Source organism: Gallus gallus, chromosome 4, assembly GCF_016699485.2.
Source record: "Gallus gallus isolate bGalGal1 chromosome 4, bGalGal1.mat.broiler.GRCg7b, whole genome shotgun sequence".
NCBI classification, from domain to species: domain Eukaryota; kingdom Metazoa; phylum Chordata; class Aves; order Galliformes; family Phasianidae; genus Gallus; species Gallus gallus.
This window is the reverse complement of record NC_052535.1, coordinates 16,327,893-16,349,264: the sequence shown is the minus strand read 5'-3', so window position 1 is coordinate 16,349,264 and position 21,372 is coordinate 16,327,893. Positions and strand designations below refer to the sequence as shown.

General features: G+C 45.3%; 2 protein-coding genes and 2 long non-coding RNA genes across 5 annotated transcripts in view; 3 read left to right on the top strand and 1 right to left on the bottom strand.

Moving 5' to 3' along the window:
• Positions 1-445: 445 nt before the first annotated feature.
• MCTS1 (MCTS1, re-initiation and release factor) lies at positions 446-7,815 on the top strand. Its single transcript, NM_001105675.2, has 6 exons — positions 446-588; positions 1,184-1,336; positions 1,970-2,067; positions 3,174-3,307; positions 4,269-4,336; positions 6,133-7,815. The coding sequence occupies exons 1-6, from the start codon at positions 578-580 to the stop codon at positions 6,212-6,214; spliced, it is 546 nt and encodes a 181-aa protein (NP_001099145.1). The 5' UTR covers positions 446-577; the 3' UTR covers positions 6,215-7,815.
• An 852-nt stretch (positions 7,816-8,667) lies between these two features.
• Positions 8,668-10,362, bottom strand: C1GALT1C1 (C1GALT1 specific chaperone 1). Of its 2 annotated transcripts, none has more exons than XM_015278296.4 (2): positions 10,173-10,362; positions 8,668-10,055 (listed from the first exon to the last, which is right to left on the bottom strand). In XM_015278296.4, exons 1-2 carry the CDS (start codon positions 10,183-10,185, stop codon positions 9,094-9,096), a joined length of 975 nt encoding a protein of 324 aa, XP_015133782.1. In that variant the 5' UTR covers positions 10,186-10,362; the 3' UTR covers positions 8,668-9,093. The 2 variants fall into 2 exon arrangements, with proteins under 2 accessions (XP_015133782.1, NP_001264718.1); NM_001277789.2 differs by having other exon boundaries at positions 10,308-10,362.
• Positions 10,363-10,399: 37 nt separating this feature from the next.
• LOC101750610 overlaps positions 10,400-21,372 on the top strand; it is a 478,463-nt gene continuing 467,490 nt past the window's right edge. The window contains exons 1-4 of the long non-coding RNA XR_006939090.1: positions 10,400-10,928; positions 14,882-15,063; positions 15,491-15,651; positions 18,868-18,985. This is a non-coding gene — a long non-coding RNA (uncharacterized LOC101750610). The remainder of the gene's footprint in view (positions 10,929-14,881; positions 15,064-15,490; positions 15,652-18,867; positions 18,986-21,372) is intronic.
• On the top strand, positions 10,957-12,814 carry LOC124418362. Its single transcript, XR_006939091.1, has 2 exons — positions 10,957-11,904; positions 12,006-12,814. It is a non-coding gene; the product is annotated as an uncharacterized LOC124418362 (long non-coding RNA).

Below are 21,372 nucleotides of genomic sequence, written 5' to 3'. Positions count from 1 at the left end.
CCATACAAACATGAGGAAAAACTTTCCTGTGAGGGTGGCACAGCTGCCCAGAGGAGTGGGGGGGTCTCCTTCTCTAGAGATACTCAAACCTGCCTGGACACGATGCTGTGCCACTGCTGTAGGGAGCTGCGTTGGGGGGGTTGGACTGGGGGAGGTCCTGAGGTCCCTTCCAGGCCTTACAACTCTGTGATTCTGAAACATCTGGGAAAAGAGCGCTGTGTCAGCACACGACATTGCTCTTTTGGTGAGCGCGATCCTCCCGCGGCCGTGTTACGAGGCACAAAACGAGGCGCCGCGCAGCGCGACGGGCCGCAGCCCGGCTTGCCGTCTGTGCGCATGCGCAGAGGCGCCGCGCGGCCTGCTGGGAGTTGTAGTCCCTCCCGGCGCCGTGACGCTACGCGCGTTCTGTTGTCATGGAGCGGTGCGACAGGCCGTAAAGCGCGCCGTGCTTCCGGCTGGCGCGGAGGGGAGGGCCGGGACCTCGTGTGAGGGAGCGCGGAGGCCCGGCAGCCTACCCCGCGCCCGCCGGTCCACGCCCGGCCCAGGCTCTCGCTCGCCCGGCGCCCACCGCCCCAGGATGTTTAAAAAGTGAGTGGGGCCGAAGGGGGCCGGCTGTAGGAGGCCGGTATGGGCCTGGTGGGTGCGCTTGGCCGGGGCCGGCGCTCCGTCCGCCGCAGCGGTAGGGCCGGGGCGCTGCGGGAGGGGCCCGCTCCGCTCCCCCCGGCCCTTGCGGCCGCCTTGGGTACGTCCTCAGCCTTATCCTGGGCTCTGCCTTCCAACTCGTTGGCGTCAGAGGAAAGGAAAAAAGGCAATTTGGGGCGTTCTGTTGTTGAAACTTTGGGATAACGCACAGCACAGGCGGGGGGCTCTGTAAACGCGCCTGGCCAGGGCTGTAAGCGGTGCTGTTGTCAGCGAAAGCTGACCCACGAGGCGGTGAATTGTGCTGCGTGGCTGTGGGGCACTGGGAGCCCCGTGGGCGCGCTCAGTGTTCGGGCCGGCTGCGGCTGCTGGGGGTAACCCTGCTCAGGGCCGGCGTCACGGCTCGTGTAAACCTGTATCTCAAAGTTGGGCACGTTACATTGGTAACTTTTTCTAACCAGTGTGTACTTATTTAGGAATGCTCTGTAAATGCTACATCGTTGGGCAGCAAATCCTGTGTTTCTGAAATGTTTTTGCTTGGCAGATTTGATGAAAAGGAGAATGTATCGAACTGTATCCAGCTGAAGACTTCAGTTATTAAAGGTATTAAGAACCAACTGATAGACCAATTTCCTGTTATTGAACCATGGCTAAACCAAATTATGCCAAAGAAAGACCCTGTCAAAATAGTAAGATGGTAAGTTTCTTTTTGTTTAACCTCTGTTTCCAATGCATTTGGGTTGCTTCATTTATATGCTTACTTTTTATAGGAGAATGGCCTGGGGGTTTTAAAATGCATGTATCCATTCTTGTAGATAGCATTGCATGTTATAACTGAGCCAGAAATTTTGTGTGTGCTCATCATGCTATTGAAAGTATGCTTGTAGGGTGCTGGAGGAAAAGGAGAATACCTGGTGGCAAACATCTGACCGCTGTGGTGATATTCTTGGGATTAGCTTGTTGTTGAAGGAAAGCATTCAGCTTTATGGCTTCAGAAGATTGAACTTGTTTAGATAGCTTCCAGGTTTTTTTCTTGATTACTATTACTGATCTTGGATTTCCATATATTGTTTAGTTTCCTTTTTTTTTTTCTTCTTAGAGGATAGAATATTTTTGTTGGTTTTTGTGAACTGCTGTCTGTCTGTAGAGCTTTTAAGGAGAGACAATAGTGCATGAGGCCAATATTGAAGAAGAAAGCACATGGTATTTTTAGTTTTAAATTTTCCTGCCTTAATTATCCCCAGTTGCCATGATAGATCAGAATATGTGAAGCATTTAATTTACAAAAGAGCCAAGTAGTCATTGAAGTTACATTTCTTTTATCTTGCAGTCATGAACATATAGAGATCCTCACTGTGAATGGAGAATTGCTGTTCTTTAGACAAAGAGAAGGGATTTTTTACCCAACTCTAAGATTACTTCACAAATGTAAGTTCTCTGAGGATGGTGGGGGGGGGGCAGAGGGCTGAGTGTGCGAATCAAGACGACTTCTGTACAACTGAGTTAAAAAAAAAAACTTAATATTTATATAGTGCACGTTACAGATCTTAAAGTTGTATTACACATTTCCAGCTGTACTTGCACTGCTGTTTCAGGTATCTACATGGCTTGTTTTCTCCAGAATAAATGTAATTCTCTATGTTAAGTAATCTGACCTTTGATTTTTAGGTATTATGTTACAGAGTTCTTGTGGGGCTTTGCGCGGAGTCATTTTTCTGTTGGAGTCTACATTTCTTGTTGTTAATCCTGTTACCCTATCTTTGTTGTTTCAAGCCTTTCTTTAAACCCTTCTTGCTGCCTTTAAATACTTGTAGGCTCTTACTGCAACAATGGTCTTTCACCAGGTGTTCAATGATGCACTGGTCGCTTGTCTCCTTCTAGAACTTACACTGAGTGGTTTTTATTATTTAAAATATAATCTTTTGCATTACTTTGTCTCTGCTCTTGCTGTTCTGCTCCATTCTGTTACTGCTTTGGATGGCTTTGGCTGTTCATAAAATGTTGATCTATATTTGAAAACCATGTTTGAAATACTTGATGTTGCACAAACTTGGAGAATGCCTTTGAGAGCTGACATTCATGAATTTTGCCTGCCTTTGCCTATTTTGTCCTGTTACTTCTGAAGTGTTTATTTTTAGTGGAAGAAGTTAAACATATGGTTGTGGGTTTTTCTTTCTGAGGGATTTCAGATCCCTTAGGATGTAGGCACTTCTGTGATTGTTTTCTTTGGGGAAGCTTGTTATAGTTTTTATAGCTTTTGTAAGGGCTGTGTGCACATGCAGGAAGGATAGGCATAGTGTTTGGTTCTGAGATTCCCAGCCTTTGATTCTCAGGACAAAGATTTAATCAGGAAAAACAGTACCTGTGGTTTTTTTTTTTTAGGATAGTGCTGCCCAGCAGGAGTGCTGCTAGTTATTTCTAAACCTTCTTGCCCATGCAGCACGTTATACATCTAGTTGCCCCAGTGTGATAATGAGTTACTCATATTGTTATCTTCATGTATTAATTGTAATGCTGTATCTTTCTCCTCTTAGATCCATTTATTCTACCACATCAGCAGGTTGATAAAGGAGCCATTAAATTTGTACTAAGTGGAGCTAATATAATGTGTCCTGGCCTGACGTCTCCTGGAGCAAAACTTTACCCTGCTGCCGTTGATACTGTTGTTGTATCCTTCTTTAATTATGAAATACTTCTTGCTGAGTTAAATTTGTATGTGTATGTTCTCAGCTGGTCACAAACTTAATTACTTTAGTGTTGAATATTATTTCATGGAATAACTAGTAATCTGAAAAGATTTGCAAAGCTTTGAATGTTATTTGGAAAGATTCAAACTGTTCTTAATTCTTTTTTTCTGCTGTGATGTTTCAAAGCCCCTCCCGAATTAACTATTCCTACTGTGCTTGGTTAGATAGGAAGCACTTCTGTTAATGTAATGGGAGCTCCTCTGGTGTTGGGCAGAACTGCAGAAAGAGATGAGGTACAACCTAATTTTTTTCCCCTGCCTCCTTAAAACAATTATCATCTTCAGTTATAGAAGAACATAGTTCATTTCTTAGGGAATGAATGCATTACTGAGAAAGGAGCTATGAGCAAATTCAGCATCAATGCCAACCTCTGCAGCTGCTGTTGCTATTCAGATGCGATTGGAGAAGATGCACACTTAGTATTACATGCTGCCAAGCTTTGAGAAGGATTTCTGATTCCATTATCTTCTGTATTTCTTCAGATATGTCTCAGTTCTTCTCTGTATACTGTGATGTAAAATGGCCCCATGTGTAGCTACAGCATTCTTCCAAAACAGGAGAGACTGTCACCTGTGTTAGGTGTAAAGGAAGGTATGGAGAGTGGTGTTGGGACATCGTTTTGTAATTGCTATTGGAAGTTCATAAATATGTGCTTCATGTTCTGTGCACTGTGATTCAGCTGTTAATTTTGCTTACCTTCAAGAGCTGGTGCTCTGCAATTACTGAAGGGACAAAAGTTCAACTAGGGAGTTTGATGCTTTTTTGTAAAGTGATTTCCTCAACTTACTTGCTACTGCTTTTACTTTTTGGAAATAACTCAAAAAAACACAACGCTAACAAATAAACAAAAAAAACCCTGTTTTCCTTAGTGGTGATTTTAAGGCAATAATGGCAGAGGGAAAACAACATGCATTATGTGTGGGAGTCATGAAGATGTCAGCTGATGACATGTAAGTGTAGTAAAAAGTGAAATATAACTTGTCCAATATCATAATTTCTTTTTTAGTTTGTAATTTAAGCTCTGCTGTCAAGGTTATTGAATCACTGTTGTAATGTGTTTCTTTTATGTATAGTGTTTATTTAAGCTTTCATTTTTTGATTAACATTAAGCTGGGAAAAGGAGGCAAGGAGTGTCTTTCGTAGTTATTTATTCGCCAAATGGAGTCAAAATAGTTACTTTATGTGAATATAGATTTTAAGACAAACAACTTCAGTGGTGTCTGTGAATGTCAATATTTCTTATGCTCTGATAATACTTTCTCAGAGATTTTTGCTGAACAAAGAAGTACCTCTGAGTATTTACTGCCTATGCTGGGCAAGAGATGTAGTTTGGATCTGAGCAAGCTGAAATTGTTAAAGTGATTTTATTTATTTATTTTCATGTAAGGGCAGCAGAGACTGAAGTCCTACTGGTACTTGGCTGACCAGTTGGTCTCTCTTTTTTCTTTATTTTCTCGGACCCACATGCAGCATTCCTGTCTAAAATCCTTGCTAGCTAGGCTTCTTGTGAGATGTAGAGATCTTTTTGGGGGTAAACACCAAGTGAAATGAAGAGGAGGTGTAAAACTGTAAAGAATGTTGATTATTCTTAGCATTCTGATAATCCAAAATTAGGGGATGAGGCTTTTTTTTGTCATCTTTAAGTTCTATGGCATCTTGCAGCATGATGCAGCCATCTTACAAAGCAGCCCTAGTAGGTCTGGGCTGCTTTGGTTCCAGCCCCACCTAGCTGTAGTGTGGGTGACAAAGCTGGTTCTGATGAAAACAAATAATTCTTTCTTGTGGGGATAATTCTCAGCTGGATTGTTGTCCTCTGTACTGTGTCACTGTGTGGTTATAAGCGGTAATGAAAGCACGGAAAAGGTGGGGACGTGTTCCAATGGACAGGGATAGAATGGCACTGCAGCAGCCTGGCTTTGGACCTGCTGTAGTTGGTGGATAATTATTTCTCTTAATTATTTGCGGTGCCTTTGATGGGCTCAAAGAAGAGGTTGAGAAGGAACACGTAACTACCTTATCCCATCCTACATCTTCAGAGATTTGCTGTGATCATTGAAAGCCTGGGTATTCCTAATCCTTACTTCAAATTCACTTGAATATTGTATTCCTGTGAGAAGTAACATAAACTGGAGGGGAAAGGAAAATGACATTGCTCTATGCAGTGTGTGCTGTTTTCTGTGATACTGTCTAAAACAGAAAATTGAGAAACAGTACTATGTAGATCATTTTGCACTATGATTCTTGATTCATTAGTGGAGTTAACACAGGTATTTTCCTTCTTGATTCCCAGGGGATTTAAACTTTTCTGCCCTAGAATGATTAGTTTTGTCTTGTTCATTAAGATCAAAAATAGATCTTTTTTTCCATGGAATTCATCAACCGGAAAGAAAGATGAGCACAAAACCAATGCAGATGTACAAAACCACCGTTTTTAAGAACTCACTTGACTCCCATTATATAGGAAAAATCTGTAGGTAAAATGCTGCAAGTCCTTGTCACATTATTTTAGCATTTGTAGTCCATTAATAGGTAGGTATCTTGCAACTAGAAGCAAAGCAGCTCACCTGCATTTGATTCTGTGACACAGTTGGAACCATGAGGTCAAATTCTGTATTCCTGATGTGTTTCCTGTTAGCCCATCCTGTAATTGGACGAGTTGTTTACAAGTGCATTTTGTACTTTTACTGTGGTGTTTTGCACTGCTCTAACATTAACCTAATACTTCTGTGCTTTTGTTCTTCAACAGTGAGAAGGTCAACAAAGGGATTGGTATTGAAAATATCCACTATTTAAATGATGGTCTTTGGCATATGAAGACATACAAGTGAAACAAAAGGAGCTGTGTAACTCCAAGGGAATGCACTTAGGTTAAATGTGGACTGCTTTGTAATTCCTCGTTTTTAATGTGACTGAATGTACAAATTACTTTGTTCTGTGGCAATGCTAAATAAAACAAGTGAATGCAAAAGTACTGATAGGCTACTACAGTTTTCTAGATTTCTTTTTATTACAGTTTTTAATTGGTTTGTCTTAAACCCAAGTCTTCAGTCACTGAAGGTATCTCGTGGGAAAGATCCTGCACGGACTGTGAGTAGAATTTCAAATAAAAAGGAGGAAAAAGCCAAGGAATGTTTACATTTTTATGCTCCTCTAAAACAGTAATGTAAAATGTATGTGAAATATAATTAGTACAGTTTCTAAAACCTCCAAAACACTTCAGATTTTTTTTGCATCTGATTTAACATCTCACTAGACTATCTGTTTACTGAACGTGGAGAAATGTTTTTTTTTAACTTAATTTATTAACAGCATTAACTTTAGTATTTTACTTCAGGAATACTTCTTTTTAAGAAGCATTTGTCTGTAGGATTTAAGAACATAAAGTCATATGTGGACTATAAAGTCTTTTATCTTAGATCATAACTTAAGAATATATATAAGCTCAAATTTCTACCTACCAACACTGATATAGCTCTCCTTACAGTGGCATTTACAGCAGTGGTGGTCATGCTTCAAATGGAGTATGTGCCAGTTGGTGCCTGATGTGCTACTCCCTGTTTGCATCTTTAGGAGCAGAAACAAAATCACTGTTCAACAAAGGCATGATAGCAAAACATAGCTCTAGAGCCAAGTGGAGCTTCAAAAGGGATGTCAGCTTCTGGACACTGCTACACAGGTACACCTGCACAAGTGGATAGAGAGCACTGTTTGTCTGAGTAATCCATCACTTTGTTCAGTGATTGCATACCCAAAGCTGTGTCTATGAAAAACAGACTGTGCCATGGAAGTATTTAATAAACTAAGAAAACATTAAGGTCTACTGTTCATAACTGTCTCTGGAAGTATTTATTAATATTTTAAGTCTCTTTTCTAACACTTGTATTTTACTAATGGTAGGGCTTGATTTCGTGTGCAGTGCCCTGCATGTTTCATTTCTGTGACCTTTACAGCAGATAGTGGCAGAGGTGTTCTCAATCTAATTCTGAAGTCAAATTACAACACGAGATTCAAGTATTAACATGTGCTACTCTTAAAATACTTCTGCAAAATTATTTACAAGACTGCTTTTGAAAATGATAAGGTATATCTGAAAGTATACATGTAATTGTCACCATAATTTTTGTATGCTATACCACTATACTGCAGACAGAAGTTGAGTCAAACCTCAGACCTTCCCTTCAGAGTAATGGACATTGTTATGTATCTTAAAGACTCTTTTAAAGGCCATAACTTTACTAATTTGTTTGTGCTGTGGGGAATCAGTTTGTGCCTCAGTGGTTCCTCTGTGTATGAAAGGAGCTAGTCAGTTCTGTGGCTTGCTTTTTCTTCTTCCATCTTGTCCCTAAATCTCCTCTGAAACAACTGTGGTAGCCACCTTGGTGCCATTGTTAATAAAAAAATGTTGCTCAGAACAAAATACTGTTGCTACTAATCAGCTCTGGATCACCTGTTTCACAACCCTTCCCCACTGCAGCTAAAGCTAGGATGAAGTACTACAGATAGCACAGCTTTCTTCAACAGACTAACCTTGTATCTTCTAAGCTCTTCTATAGGTAATGTAGTACCAATGAAGCCCAAGGCAGTACCACTTTAAGCCTTTGTAATGTCTAGGTCAGGTAAGTGGATTCTAAATGGAGAAAACACACTGGAGTGGTGTTTATTACCACTTAACTGTAACTGGTGGAGGAAAAGAATGTGACAAAGTGACGTGTAAAGCTTGAGATTTCAAGTGCACATAAATAAGTTTTGGAGACTTCTGTTTTCTTGTGCACTTAATGTGTTTGGCATTGTGAACAAAGGATTGAGTGTGGAAGCACATTGATCTATCTGCACCTTAGTGTTCAGAAATGTCTGTAAATAGAGCTGTACTTTATACTTGTATTCACAGCTAACCAACTTCTTCCGTGTAAACACTATTAGCAGCTCTAACATTGAAAACAAATAGAACTTTTATTCTAATATTTAACAACGTTAAATGAGCAATTACTTCTGTGCTAAGAGGCTACCTGACCATACTAATATTTATGTAATGCTAATATTCGAATGTAGTTATCTCATTCTTTTGTGAGATTAAGAAAAGCAGCCTAAAGGTCTTAATGGATATGCTTAATATTATTCTGTGTTAACTTAATAGATTTCTTCTTTCAGTTGCTTCCTGCTAGCTTGTTTCTGAGTTAGGAGATTGTACATAAAGCAAGAGGTGCACCCCATGGACTGCCTAACCAGTATAATTCAAGCTGCTCTATACTTCAGCATAAAGGAAATCACATAAAAGTTGGTCTTTCAGACTGAATCTGTAGTCAGTTTTATTGGTACATCTTAAAAAGATATAAAGACATTCCGGAAGTGTCTGGAAGAATTGAGAGAATCAAAATCTTGCAAAAATATATTTATAGCAGACTAAAGTTCTTTTGATATTTCATTAATAAATACTTAGATATACAATCCTCCCCTCCCCCCATAAACTTAATTTCCTTTTATCCCAAACAACTCCTTTACCGTTCATTCTAGCACTGTCAAAAAGCCAGAACCATTCCTGTATAAAAGACTTAGAAAGTTCTCCTTCCGCTTTTAAAATTAAGAGCTTTACCAAATCTTTGTGCAAAAAATGTACGTGAGTACAATTGGATAAGAAAATTGAATGTCTGTACAAACGCGTGTCACGAGAACAGCGGCCTCCTTGGTCCCATCTCCTCTCTGAAAGACATCAGTCATTGTCTGAACCTGCAGGGGGTAAGAAGACGAGTGCATCACTGTAAGTGTGGCCGTATGGCCGCAGCCTGTAAACGCCGTACATCATCACATGCATGTGGTTGGGAGACAGTCCATTGAAAGTGATGGCCATATCTGAGCAGCAGCCGTCCACCACCTGCTCAGGCCGACTAGCCATTGCCTCTTTAATGAGAGCATTGACTGATTTAGTGTTAAAAACATCCTTTCCTTCAGAGTCCTCTGCATTTTCAGCAATCACTCCAGTATACTTGAGGCATACTGCTAGTTGTTTATCTTCAGAAAGCTTCCAAATCATACCGCCTTGCTCTGGACATTTGTCAGAGTCTTCAAAAACATGTGAGAGTCGTCTTAGTGATTCAATGCTCAAAACAATTCCTCCCTCACCATCTACGTATTCCAGGTCACCAGATTTCATAGTATGGCCTATGTAAAAAGGCTGCGCGGGGTCTTTCTTCAGTAAGAAATACTTGAGATTTTCAATAATAGCAAATGTTGTTGGATAGGCAAGGAAGAACCAGTTGAATTCATCTTTGTAACGCTCATAGGTTATCTTGTAAGCTTTTCTCATCATTGTCCACATATCATTTGTGTTGAGGACTACAGCGTTGAACACTTTAACGTCCTCAGAGCTGTAGAACTCTGCCTTGTCGCAGTGTTTGCTCCACGTCTCTTTCACGGCAGCCCAGTGCCCGATGTCTTTGGGTTTCACGAGGACGATGCAGTAAACGCGGATGCTCTGGCTGAGCTCCAGCTGTTCATCTTCTGAAAGATTTAACACTTCTTCTTTGTTGGGAGCCTGAATGTGATGGTGCTCGTGATGATGTGCTCTGGTCCCGTGGCCGATCTTAACGTGTCCAAGAAGCGTGACCACCACGCAGAATATTCCTCCCAGCAGCACGCCCTTCATGAAAGAACTGCTTTCGGAAAGCATTGTTCCTGGAAAGGAGACACACTTTAGGAACCGATAAGAGATAAGCGCACCCCACCGTTTCCGTGCGTAAGCGTGGCGGCAGGCACCGGGCAGCCCCTCCGCAGGCAGCGCGCCCACCGCACCTTCTGCTCTCATCCGCGGCCCCACCGGGCCGAGCCCCGCGGCCCCCGGCGCCCTCAGCCGCCGCGGCCGTGCCCGCTCCCGTTCTCCCCCGGGTCGCCGGTAACCGGCCTAGGCCCGACTCCGCCGCCACTCACCGGCGCCACCGCCGCCGCCCGTGCCAGGACACCGGCACGCGCCGCGTCCCGCCCCTTCCGGCTCCTGTTCCGGTTCCCGGCGGAAGTGCCGCGCGGATCTTCCGCTCCCGGTTGCCGCCGGCTCCCCTCGCGGCGGTCGCTGGGCGGCGTCGCCATCTCGTAGGGAAAACGGGGGGGGACGAAACGGGTGAGAACAGCAGGTGGCACCGTTTCCTCCCGAGGTGCCGTTGCGTTCCCCTGCGCACACCGCGCCGAACTGGCGGCCCCGCGTCTCTCCGCGATGTGGCAGCAGTGGTGCCGCACGCGTCGTTCGGTTTGGGAGGGCCCCATTAAAACGAGGGCGAGATCTGTCCTGGTGTTTTGTCCCGGTGCATTTCAGAAATCTCTTGCACTTCTACAGCTGTACTCGCGACGTGGCCGGCAGGCTGTCCGCTAGTGTGGCTTCTCGCTTCAAACGCAGATTCCTTGTTGTTTTCGAACATGAATTGAAGTACACAGATCCGTGCTTTGGTAACGATTGTTCTTTGAAACCAGGAACGTGCCTCCTAAACGGTAACTGATGGATAACGGGAGGAGCCCGTTGCGCTGAGGACACCCCTGCGATTTGTTGGGCTGCTTCGGGTGACTGGCAGTGAATCGGTGGGGCTTCGTGCTGAGCCGTGCTGGTTTCTCTGGGCACTGACAGGCGTTGGGCACGAGGTGTGCCTGACGGGCGCCGTTTCTGACTGGATTTTGTAACTGTAAGCTCGTGGTTAAAGAAACTTATTATCTAAGCAAGTCTGCCAGAATGAGCTATGCTTCTCAATCTATAATTAAGCACACAAATAAATTTGACCTGACTTTAACTCACCTGCAGGTTTTACTGAATGCGACATGTTCCTGTGTACTGATCTGAGCCCAGCTTGTGACCTCTGTAAACTTTTGTTAGTCTTCCTGGGTGCTTGGTAAAGTCTAATGCTCCCTTTGCATAGATAACGGTTTGCACTTCTGTATTTTCACAGGCCACATCTGGGTTTTTTTTTACCGACCAAAAATAAAGATCTTTGTGGATCAAAAATCCGGGACTGTCAAGTCACAGGTTCCATGGGGAGATGTTACCCAAGTACCCATGAGCTTCCAAACTGACAGCTTCTTTGCGGTGCTTCTCAAGGAGGTTGTCTACAACCTCATAATACAATCACAGGGATGTCTGACACGTAGCACTATAAGGATGCTTCACTCCTTGTCTTGTAGCATCCAGTCACAGCAGTTAGCCTGCAGGCTGAGAGTGCTATTTTTGCACTTTGCCAGATCTGCAAAACCTGTCCCACTGTTTCCTCTCAGTGTTGCCACCTGCAAATTCCTTGGTCCCAGCAGAGGACCTCTCCTGCACTCATGGCTAGTCTCATGTAAGAGATGTGATCTTCTGAGGCAGGGAGAATCAATGCCAACCACTGTAGGCAGGTGCTCTGCCAGCAGGGCCTCTTTTCACTGTGGTGAGTAGAGCTGCTTCTGGAATGGGAGCATGGGAAACGAACATGTGTCTGCCCGGAGAAAGAAGTAATGCCACAGCTGTCTTTTGAGGAGCCTGTTGGGTGCTGCTGTGTCTGATAGCAAGGTGAGATGGAGGGAGAGGAAGAGGAACCCCCTTATACAGCTCTTGGTACTCAAAGAGAAACACCTAACAATTACGGTCACCCTCATGCTCTGTCTTTTCAGGTGCTTTTGTTGTGAAGAACAGAAGTCAACAGCAGCCAAAATGTAATTGCCAGATGCATGCGTCACTTGCTGTCCCATGTTTCCAGGGGTCTATGCTTACCCTTGCAAACTCAAACTCATTGCAAAGTCTGTGTGTCTGCAAGAGAACAAACAGCTGTCATCTGGTAGCCTGGAGGCCGCCAGCCCAACGTTCCTGCTCCAGGCAGAGACAGCTCTAGGAGCAGACCATGGCACTTGGGACTTGCTTGGGATTTTGCCTGGTGAAAGCTTGGGAACCTCCCGGAGTGGAGCTAGAACAGCTAATGGGGGCAACTGTGCCATGGGGTGTGGGTGCCCTCTTGTCTGTGTTAAATGTAGTTAGGTAATCTGGATCCTTTATTCAGAGCTGGGAAAGAAACTTCTGCTTTTGTAGTGTGTTCATTCTTATGAATTCACACGATAAAAGGAGATGGATCTGGAGGCATTTGGAGAGGGAATTCAAATATCTTTTCAGGCCATCAAATATTGTTGTATTTATTATCAAGCCAGAGCCACAATTTGATCCAAGGTCTGAAGACCAAGGAAGTTTTAAAGCATAATCATAGAATCATAGAGAATCATAGAATGGACTGGGTTGGAAGGGACCTTAAAGTTTGTGTATATCTAGGCCCCTGCAGTGGGCTGGTTGCCATCCACTATATCACACTGCCCAGGGCCTCATGCAGCCTGGTTGTGAACACTTCCAAGACTGGGGCATCCACAGGTTATCTGGGCAGCCTGTGGCAGCACCTCACCACCCTCTAATATGAAATAAAGTACTCTTGGCTTGAGGTGTGCCACTTAGTCTGCTCTCTATCATGCAGGGAGAAAAATAATTACCACTTAGTGCTAGTGTGGGGATTAATGCATGCTTGGTGCTGTGAGAAAGAAAATATGGTTCATGGAAAATTATGCACATGGGGAGCCTCTGGCTCCTGTTCTTTGGTGTGAACCTCATTTGCTTTTTTTATTTTTTATTTTTTAATTATGCTTTTTGTACTCTAATGGCTGAAGACATGAAGCGTTTGTCCTTTTCTCCTTTCTTCTCTTCCAACAGAGGTAAAGACACATGCAGAAGCATGGAGACCCATCACTTGGTGCAGTGTAGAGTTTGAAAAGAGTTGAGTACATCAGGTAGCTAGGGAAGGCTACAGTTACAGAAAGGCTAACGTATGCAGTCAGGGCGAAGTGTATCTATTTACGGAATTGCCCATTAAACATTTTGCCTTTGAGCAATGCAGGATCACGCTGGTATATTTTACCTGCCTGCACTGGCTCAGCCAAGGATGATGGAAGCAAGCATGTCACTATCTGCAGGGTGGGCATTATTTGTAGGTTGGCATTATCTGCAAGCTGGGCGTTATCTGCAGGCTGGGCAGCCCAGTGCTGCTGCAGGCAGGAACGTATAACCCTGAAAGCTCAGGAGCTGATGCAGAAATACATGAGCTGTTTGATTACCCAGCAGTATATTCCCACAGTTCATGAATATATTTATCTCTGGAGTTTTGTGATGTGTGGGCTTTTAAAGAGCTGAGTCCTAAAGCTTATCAGAAGCATCAGCTATTGCCTAAAATCTTGAAAGAAAATTTTGCTTAGCTGAAAAGGGAGATGTAATGTCAATATGTGGTGTGATTTTCTCCTCTCCTTTCGTTTGTGTGAAATACAGTGTGTTTCAGGCAAGGTGCTGCTAAATTTAAATCATAGAGCACTGGGAGGAAAGCTCTGCTAAAAGCTTAGATGATGTCTTTGAACTGATTAACACCGTTCTCAGATTACTGGGGCAAAATGGCTTTGAGATGCCTGAGAGTCACTCACAGGAGTTCCAAGGCATAGGTCCCACAGCCTGAAGGCAGAGTGTGGGGGAGGCATAGTAGCTGCATGAGCCTCCTGTGGCTCCTTCCAGCTTCTTGCAGTCTGAAACCCACTGCTCTCCCAGGGCACTCAGACACTTTCTTTCAAAGCATCGGTCCTTTTCCCACTTTGTGTCCTTGACAGATGTAGTTGTTTAGGAGAATGTGATGGTGGAGAGAGATTTAATAGGGCGTGGGATTTACGACGACTCATTCTGTATTAGCTTTGTCTTTGATGAAGAAAGGAAAGCAAAAGGAGCAGCCACACAGCTGCTCCGGGGCTGGCAGAGCTCAGAGGAGACCCCCTGAGCACAACCCTGTGTGTGCTTTGGAGTGAGGAAGGCTCCTCCAGGAAACGTGTCTTAAACGTCAGAAGTGTGTAGTGGAAGATCTCTGAGCCCACCTTGTGGAGACTTCTGAAAGCTCACGAGATGACAGCGTCTCAGACCCAGACGTTAGTTACTGTTTGTAAATGTTAGTTTTATGGCCAAAAGCAAGAACAAAAACTCTTTTTCACTATTCTGTGGTTCTAGAGAAGCTTTTGTACTCACAGATTCTCTACCTGTACCCTACCCACAAGTGTTTGGGTTTCACCATCACCACACACAAAACTGATTTTTGGCAGGCAGGAGCAGTGTCCTCATACTAAGAGAAAAGATTTGTTCCTGAACAGCTAAAAAGACTTCCACCAAAGTACAGCGCATCTGTTTGTGTTAATCTTAATTTGAGTACATATTGCATTGCTGTTTTTTCTTAATTCTGTGACTTCCCCTATGGAAAAACCCTCTGTGTGTGGTCTTGAAGTGTATGAGGACAGAGTCACGCTTGCTCTTTACCATCTGGCAATATAGTTTTCATATGCATGATGAAAATGATTGCTCAGTCTAGAGAGCAAGCAGTGACTTTGTTTTTTAATGACAACTGTGGATTCTAAGATTAGTTACAGAAAACAGGAACCCCCAAAATTGATTTGTGTCCTCACTGACATACAGGTTTCTTTTTTTTCAGATTGGAATGTTTTCCCTATTAAAGAACTACAAATTCCTGCAGATGGTCATTGAACTGAAAGAAAGGCAGCAACCTCCAAGAAGCTTTCACTGATTCAGAAGTCTTTTGTGAGCTTGAAAGGTGAAAGACCAGGCTCTGCCCTGGCCTCAGGAGTTAGCCCTTTGGCACAGCTTCAGCATTAGGTAATTTAGTTCTCATCTTCAAATGGCTGCACTTAGCAGTATCTAGGTGGTGCTCAGACCCCAGTCAATAGGAGATAGCCCTGTTTCTGTCAGTACAGGTCCAGAAGGTGCCATCGAGGAGAAGATGTACAAAACCAGAGGCAAATGGTCAAATGTCAGTGTGAGCATAAAGTCCCTTAGACTGTATCCGTAGCAGCCCTTCATGTGGAAGGAGCATCTCAGCCCTTTTATTTAACAACTGCTCCTGACCATGCTACCACCTTGTATTTAGAAATTTTAATTTACAGAGGAGTTTAACATCACACGTGGATTGGCGACCCTGCACATAGTAGGGGGGTTGAAACGCGATGATCATTATGGTCCTTTTCAACCCAGGCCATTCTATGATACTGTGACCTCACCAAATAATGGGCATTTAATTCCACAGATTTTTACAGATCCTCCCGCTTGGCTTCATCAGTTAAACACAGTGCTGGCCCCATTGCCCCGAGGAGTCAGTGCTTCCATCTCTGCAGGAGGAGGAGGAGGAGACAGAGGAAGGGGGCTGGAGGCACAGGACCTGCTACACTAGTGGGGAGACCCAGCGGGGTGCGTGTTTTTCAGTGTTCTCTGTGGCCAGTGACATTTTTCTCATCGGGTATCTCTTGGCAGAGATTTCAAATACTGTCACGATTCCATATCTGCAAGATTTGATTGAAATTAAGGCACGGAACGAAACCTTCTGGCTCGGTAACGCAGTTAGGTTACCGCTACAGCGCGCGCGTCCCACCCCTTCCGGTTCCCCGGCGGAAGCGCAGCGCAGCCCTTCCGGTTCCGCCCCGCCGGGCGCGGGGCAGCGCGGGAAGCCCTGTGCGGAGGCCGACGGGGACGGGAAGGCGGGGCCTCGATACTGCCGCAACCGCTCCCTCTCCCGTTGGCTGCGGGCTCGGCCGAATGGAGGGAAGTTTGTTCGGTGCTCTCAGGCTGCCTGCCACTGACCTGGTGATGGACTGACATCTCCGGGGCAGGGGTTTCTTGTGTGAGTGAGCGCTGCTGAGTATAGAGTGGGCACAAAAGCAGACCAAAACATGCCTTGGTCCTCACTGGTCGTCAGGTTTCCCACGTCTCTCACATCTCCGAACCTTTGGACAGGGTTGGGGAGAAGAGTCCCTCCTTCTCTAAGAGAGCAGAAAGTTCAAGACTGCCTCTTGAAACAGTGTGTACACATCTATGGGGCCTGATGACATAGATCAGGGTCCTGAAGGAACTGGCTGATGTGGCTGTCGGGCAAAGTCCCTTGTGACTGGAGAAACAATATCAGTCCCGTTTTTAAGAAGTGAGAAAGGGAGACCTGGGGAGCTGCAGGTGAGCCTCACCTCTGTGCCTGGGAAGATCACAGAACAGATCTTCCTGGAAGAGATGTTATGGCACTTGTGAGATGGGGAGGCGGTGTGAGACAGCCAGTACAGCTTCACCAATGGCAGATTGCGCTTGACTAGTCTGGTGGCCTTCTGTGATGGAGTGACAGTATCAGAAGACAAAGGAAGGGCAGCTGATGTTTTCTACTCAGACCTGTGCAGGCCTTTGGTGTGGCCCTGCACCACATTCTTATATCTAAATTGGAGAGAGATGGATTTGAAGGCAGTTGTTTGGATGTTTGCAGTCAGAGGTTGTGGTCAGCAATGTTATGTCCAGGTGGAGGCTAATGATGAATGGTGTCCTTTAGGGGTCTGTCTCGGGACCAATGCTCTTCAACATCTTTATCAGCGGCATGGAGTTCAATGTGAGTTCAATGCATCCTCAACAAATTTACTGATGACACCATGCTGAGCAGTGCAGTTGACCCAATAGAAGGAAGGGATACCATCCAGAGGGTCCTAGACAGGCTTGAAAAGTAGTCCCATGAAAATCTAATGAGGTGCGAAAAAGTCAAGTGCAAAGTGGTGCACTTCAGTCAGGACAATCCCAGGTACATGTACAGATGGGGAGAAGAACTCCTTGAGAGCAGCCCTGTGGAGAAGGCCTTGAGCATCCTGGTGTGTGTAAAGCTGGACATGAGCCAGCAGTGTGCACTTGCAGCCCAGAAAGCCAACAGTGTCCTGGACTGCATCAACAGAGGGGTGGCAGTGGGCGGGGAGGGGATTGTCCCCATCTGCTCTGCCCTTGTGAGGCCCTACCTGGAGTACTGTGTCCAGGCCTGGGGTTCCCAGCACAAGAAGGATGTGGGGCTGTTGGAACATGTCCAGAGGATGCCACAAAGCTGCTCATAGGGCTGGAACACCTTTGCTGTGAAGACAGGCTGAGGGAGCTGGGCTTGTTTGGCTTGGAGAAAAGAGAGCTCTGGGGAGACCTCGTTGTGGCCTTTCAGTACTTGAGCTTATAGGCAGGAGCAGGACCGACCTTTTGCATGGTCAGGTAGTGATAGGACTGAGGAGAATGGTTTTAAACTAAAAGAGGGGAAATTTAGATTAGATGTCAGAAAGAGGTTTATTCAGAGGGTGGTGAGGCCCTGGCACTGCTGCCCAGAGAAGCTGTGGGTGCCCCAATCCTGGAGGTATTTAAGGACGTTGGATGAGGCCCTTGGCAACCTGATTGGGTACCTGATTTAGTAGTTGGTGACCCTGCCCCCAGGAGTTGGAATTAGATGATCTTCCAACCCACTCCATTCTATGATTCTATGAAAATATGACCACTGTTAATGCAGATGGTCTTGAAGCCAAAACAAGCCTGCGTTTTGCAGGCAAGCATTCCTCTGTAGTACTTAGGAGCTGTAAGTGCACTCTCTAGGTACTAGCACCAGAGGGAACAAACAAAAGTGATGCTGTCTTGTAACAGGTACAGACATTCGCTGAATAGGCTGTAGCCAGTAAAGAATGTTACACGATTGGCAAATGCTCTCATTTTGCTAGTGATATAATTTGCTCCTCAGTTGCCCAGCTCTGTTCAGTGAGGTGTTTAAAGGTAATTGATCTCTGGCCTGTGTGATGTCTGAACTGTTGGAAAAATGAAGCAGATCCCATGAAAAGGACACCAGACGCAAGCTGTGCTGGAAGCTGAAGTACGGTTGCTGCCCTCGATCCTTTCTCCATGAGCACCGTCAAGGAAGGTCTTGACATTGAAGTAGCCGTTATTTAAATGATGCCCTCGAGCATAGTAAGATATAAAAGTAGCAAAATACTTGAAAGGAACTTACTAATTTTGAACTGCTATAGTTTCTTGTTTTTAATATGTATAGTTGAATGGAAAAACATCTTATTCACTGTCTATGCTAAGTCAATCAAGTGGATGTTAACATCCTGCTAGCTGCAGCAATTCTGCTGAAATTAAGCTAACATGTCACATCTTTAAGGAGCTTGCTTTTGCCAGTCTGAGCCCCCAGAATTTTGAAAACTGCGGGCTCAGCAGAAACTTGCAGACCGCGTAGGTAAGAACCTTTATGAGCAGCAGTGACAGCCCCGTGTAACACAGACAATCCCTGGTGGGAAGCTGGCTTGTTGGGCACTGCCTTGGTGTGACTTACAGACCTGGGTGGTGTCTTGGCTCCCAGGAGCTGTGGTCCCTGTGAACATCTGAGGCCTTGCCTTTGTTTGGTTACCTGCAGCCCGGGACTACAGAAATGCTCCTGGTATAGCATTTATTTACAAATAGTAAATAGTTATTGTTACTAGACTGAAAGATCTGGGAGATTCTGTTGATGTTATCATATTAAGGGAGGAGGAGGAAGAGAAAGGGTAGAGATAGCAGAGCTTCTGAGAGGCCTGAATGATGATAGCTTCCATGAGATGCTTTCTTGAGCTAAACATTGACATTCTTTTCTTTTGACAGGGTCAATCAGGTTCTGAAATAGCCAAACCTCCAAGCTGATGTTTGCTTTGCTGTGCTGATATCGAAGCAGGAGACTCTGGAGCTGTGTGTGCAGAGGCCAAATGAATGTGCCTGCAAGGTACCTCTATTTGCAGCAAGCTGGAGTTACTCATGTGGTTTAGTGGAGAGGTGTGCTGGGAATGCTATGCCCCTGTTCCTGGGGGCCTGTTTACGGCAGTCTGCGGGTGCTGCTGCTCCAGGACCATGATCAGATGCAGAAGCTTCGTGCCATCTGGTGAAGCAGGGATGGGAACAGTGCTAATGGTGTGTGTGTGTGAGCAGGGAGTAACGTGCACTGCAGGCAAACAAGGAGAGCATAGCGGGCTGAGGCTGCTGCACTGAGGTCAGTCACATCAGATTTCAGCCTCTTTCCAACACTGTTGTATTGTTACATGGGTGTTCGATTTAGCCAGCCCTACCATGCTGTCTGGGTCCTTTCTATTCCGTTTGTACGTATCAGCCTGCTGCTGGCCTGCTGGCTCACACAGCCTTCATGCTGCTGCAACTGCTGTGCCACAGTCCTCAGTGGAGCCACTACTGTCAGCAACCAAGCCACAGTGCTGCTGAGCTCTGCCTTTTGCTGGCTTTATGGGCATCTGTCTCACATACAAATGCAAAGGTACTGCTCTGCTCCTTAGTGCTGTGGTACTCTGTGGTGTATCACCATATGAGAGGGGCATGGGTGGAAGTGCACCTGGGGGATCGCAGTCCCCCAACTCGATGCTGCTCCTGTTCCCTGCAGTGCTGGTGGATGTGGTGGTGATGGAAGGAGGGGCTGTGCCACCCCTCAGCCCCCAGCAGTCCTTTGTGGCAGGACTGTCTGGGATCAGGGCAGCAAGGACAGATGGGATGTCACACTTCTGAATTCCCAGGGCAAAGGTCGGTGGAGGTCAGTGGTGAGTAGTGTCCCCCAGGTGTCAGTGCTGGGGCTGATACACTTTAATATCTTCATCAGTGACATTGACAGTGTGGTTGAGTCCACCCTCAGCAAGTTTACTGATGACATCAAGCTGTGTGGTGTGGTCAACCGCTCAAGGGACAGGATGCCATCCAGAGAGACCCAGACAGGCTGAGCAGTGGGCCCAGGAGTACCTCATGAAGTTCAATGAGCGCAAATGCAAGGTGTGGCACCTGGGTCGTGGCAACCCCCACTGTCAAGACAGGCTGGGGGATGGAAGGCTTGAGCACAGCCCTGCCAAGAAAAGAAGATGAGGGGATGGCAGCCGGGCATGAGTCAGCATTGTGCTCTCGCAGCCCAGAAAGCCAACTGGATCCTGGGTGCATCCAAAGCAGCGCAGCCAGCAAACGAGGGTGGGGATCTGCCCCTCTGCTCTGCACTGTGAGACCTCACCTGGAGCTCTGCGTTCAGATGGGGAGTGCTCAGCACAGGAGAGACACGGAGCTGTTGGAGTGTGTCCAGAGGAAGGCCACAAAAATGATCTGAGGGATGGAAAAGCTCCTTGTGGGGACAGGCTGAGAGCTGGGATTTGCAGCATGGAAAAGGAAGGCTGTGGGGAGAGCTGAGAGCGGCCTGTCAGTATCTAGAGGGGAACTACAGGAAAGAAGGGGACAGGCTCTTAAGCAGGGTCTGTTGTTACAGGAGAAGGGGTAATAGTTTCAAGCTTAAGGAGGGTAGATTTAGGTTGGATATAAGGAAAAAGTCTTTTACAGTGAGGGTGGTGAGGCACTGGAACAGGTTGCCCAGTGATGTGGTGCATGCCCCATCCCTGGAGACTTTCAAGGTGAGGCAGGATCATGCCCTGGGCAGTCTGGCTTAATTGTGGCGTCCCTGTTCATTTCAGGGGAGTTGGGCTATATGGCCTTCAGAGGTCCCTTCCAACTCTTAAGGATTCTATTCTTCTATTCTAAAGAGCGGTGAGTGTAGCAGGGCAAGGGGGGTTGCAGTGTGCTGCATAGTTTCATTTGTTGGCGTACTGGATTATGCATGACAATGCCTTCATTTCCCACTCGTCTCTAAACATCTATCTTAAGGTAAGAATAACGCAGTAGCTGTTTGTTACGCCTTCTTTCATTTAGGCTTAATTTTGTTATCCCGTTACTCTTAGTAAATCTTTGTGAGAACAAATGATGGATGTTTGGGCCAATTATCAGTACAAGGGGCTGTGAAGGAACAGAAAAATGTGTTTGGGATTGTGAATTGTCAGTGATGTACAGTATCTATTCACACTCTAAAAGTCTGAATTCAAAGTGATAATTATGTGCTGTTTTTGCTGTTTAAGTGGTTTAATGCCATTAAGACTTTGCTACTTAATGGAAAAGCTTAGAATCAAACTAGCATGGGAATACTAAAAAATTTAATGGATTTCTGTTTAAGTCATTCTTTCTATTAGGAAACAAATCTACCAAAATATATAACTAGGTCTTTGGATTCAATTATTAATCCTCTCTTAATATGAAGAGCAAAATTATCATTTAACAGTATTTCTCTGAAATAGAATTTTAATG

Bases quoted from the DNA above. Each gene is read 5' to 3' on its own strand.
- MCTS1 (NM_001105675.2), top strand. The intron at 2,068-3,173 runs GTAAGTTCTCTG...TTCTCCTCTTAG, and splicing joins TCTAAGATTACTTCACAAAT to ATCCATTTATTCTACCACAT. The intron at 4,337-6,132 runs GTAAGTGTAGTA...GTTCTTCAACAG, and splicing joins AAGATGTCAGCTGATGACAT to TGAGAAGGTCAACAAAGGGA.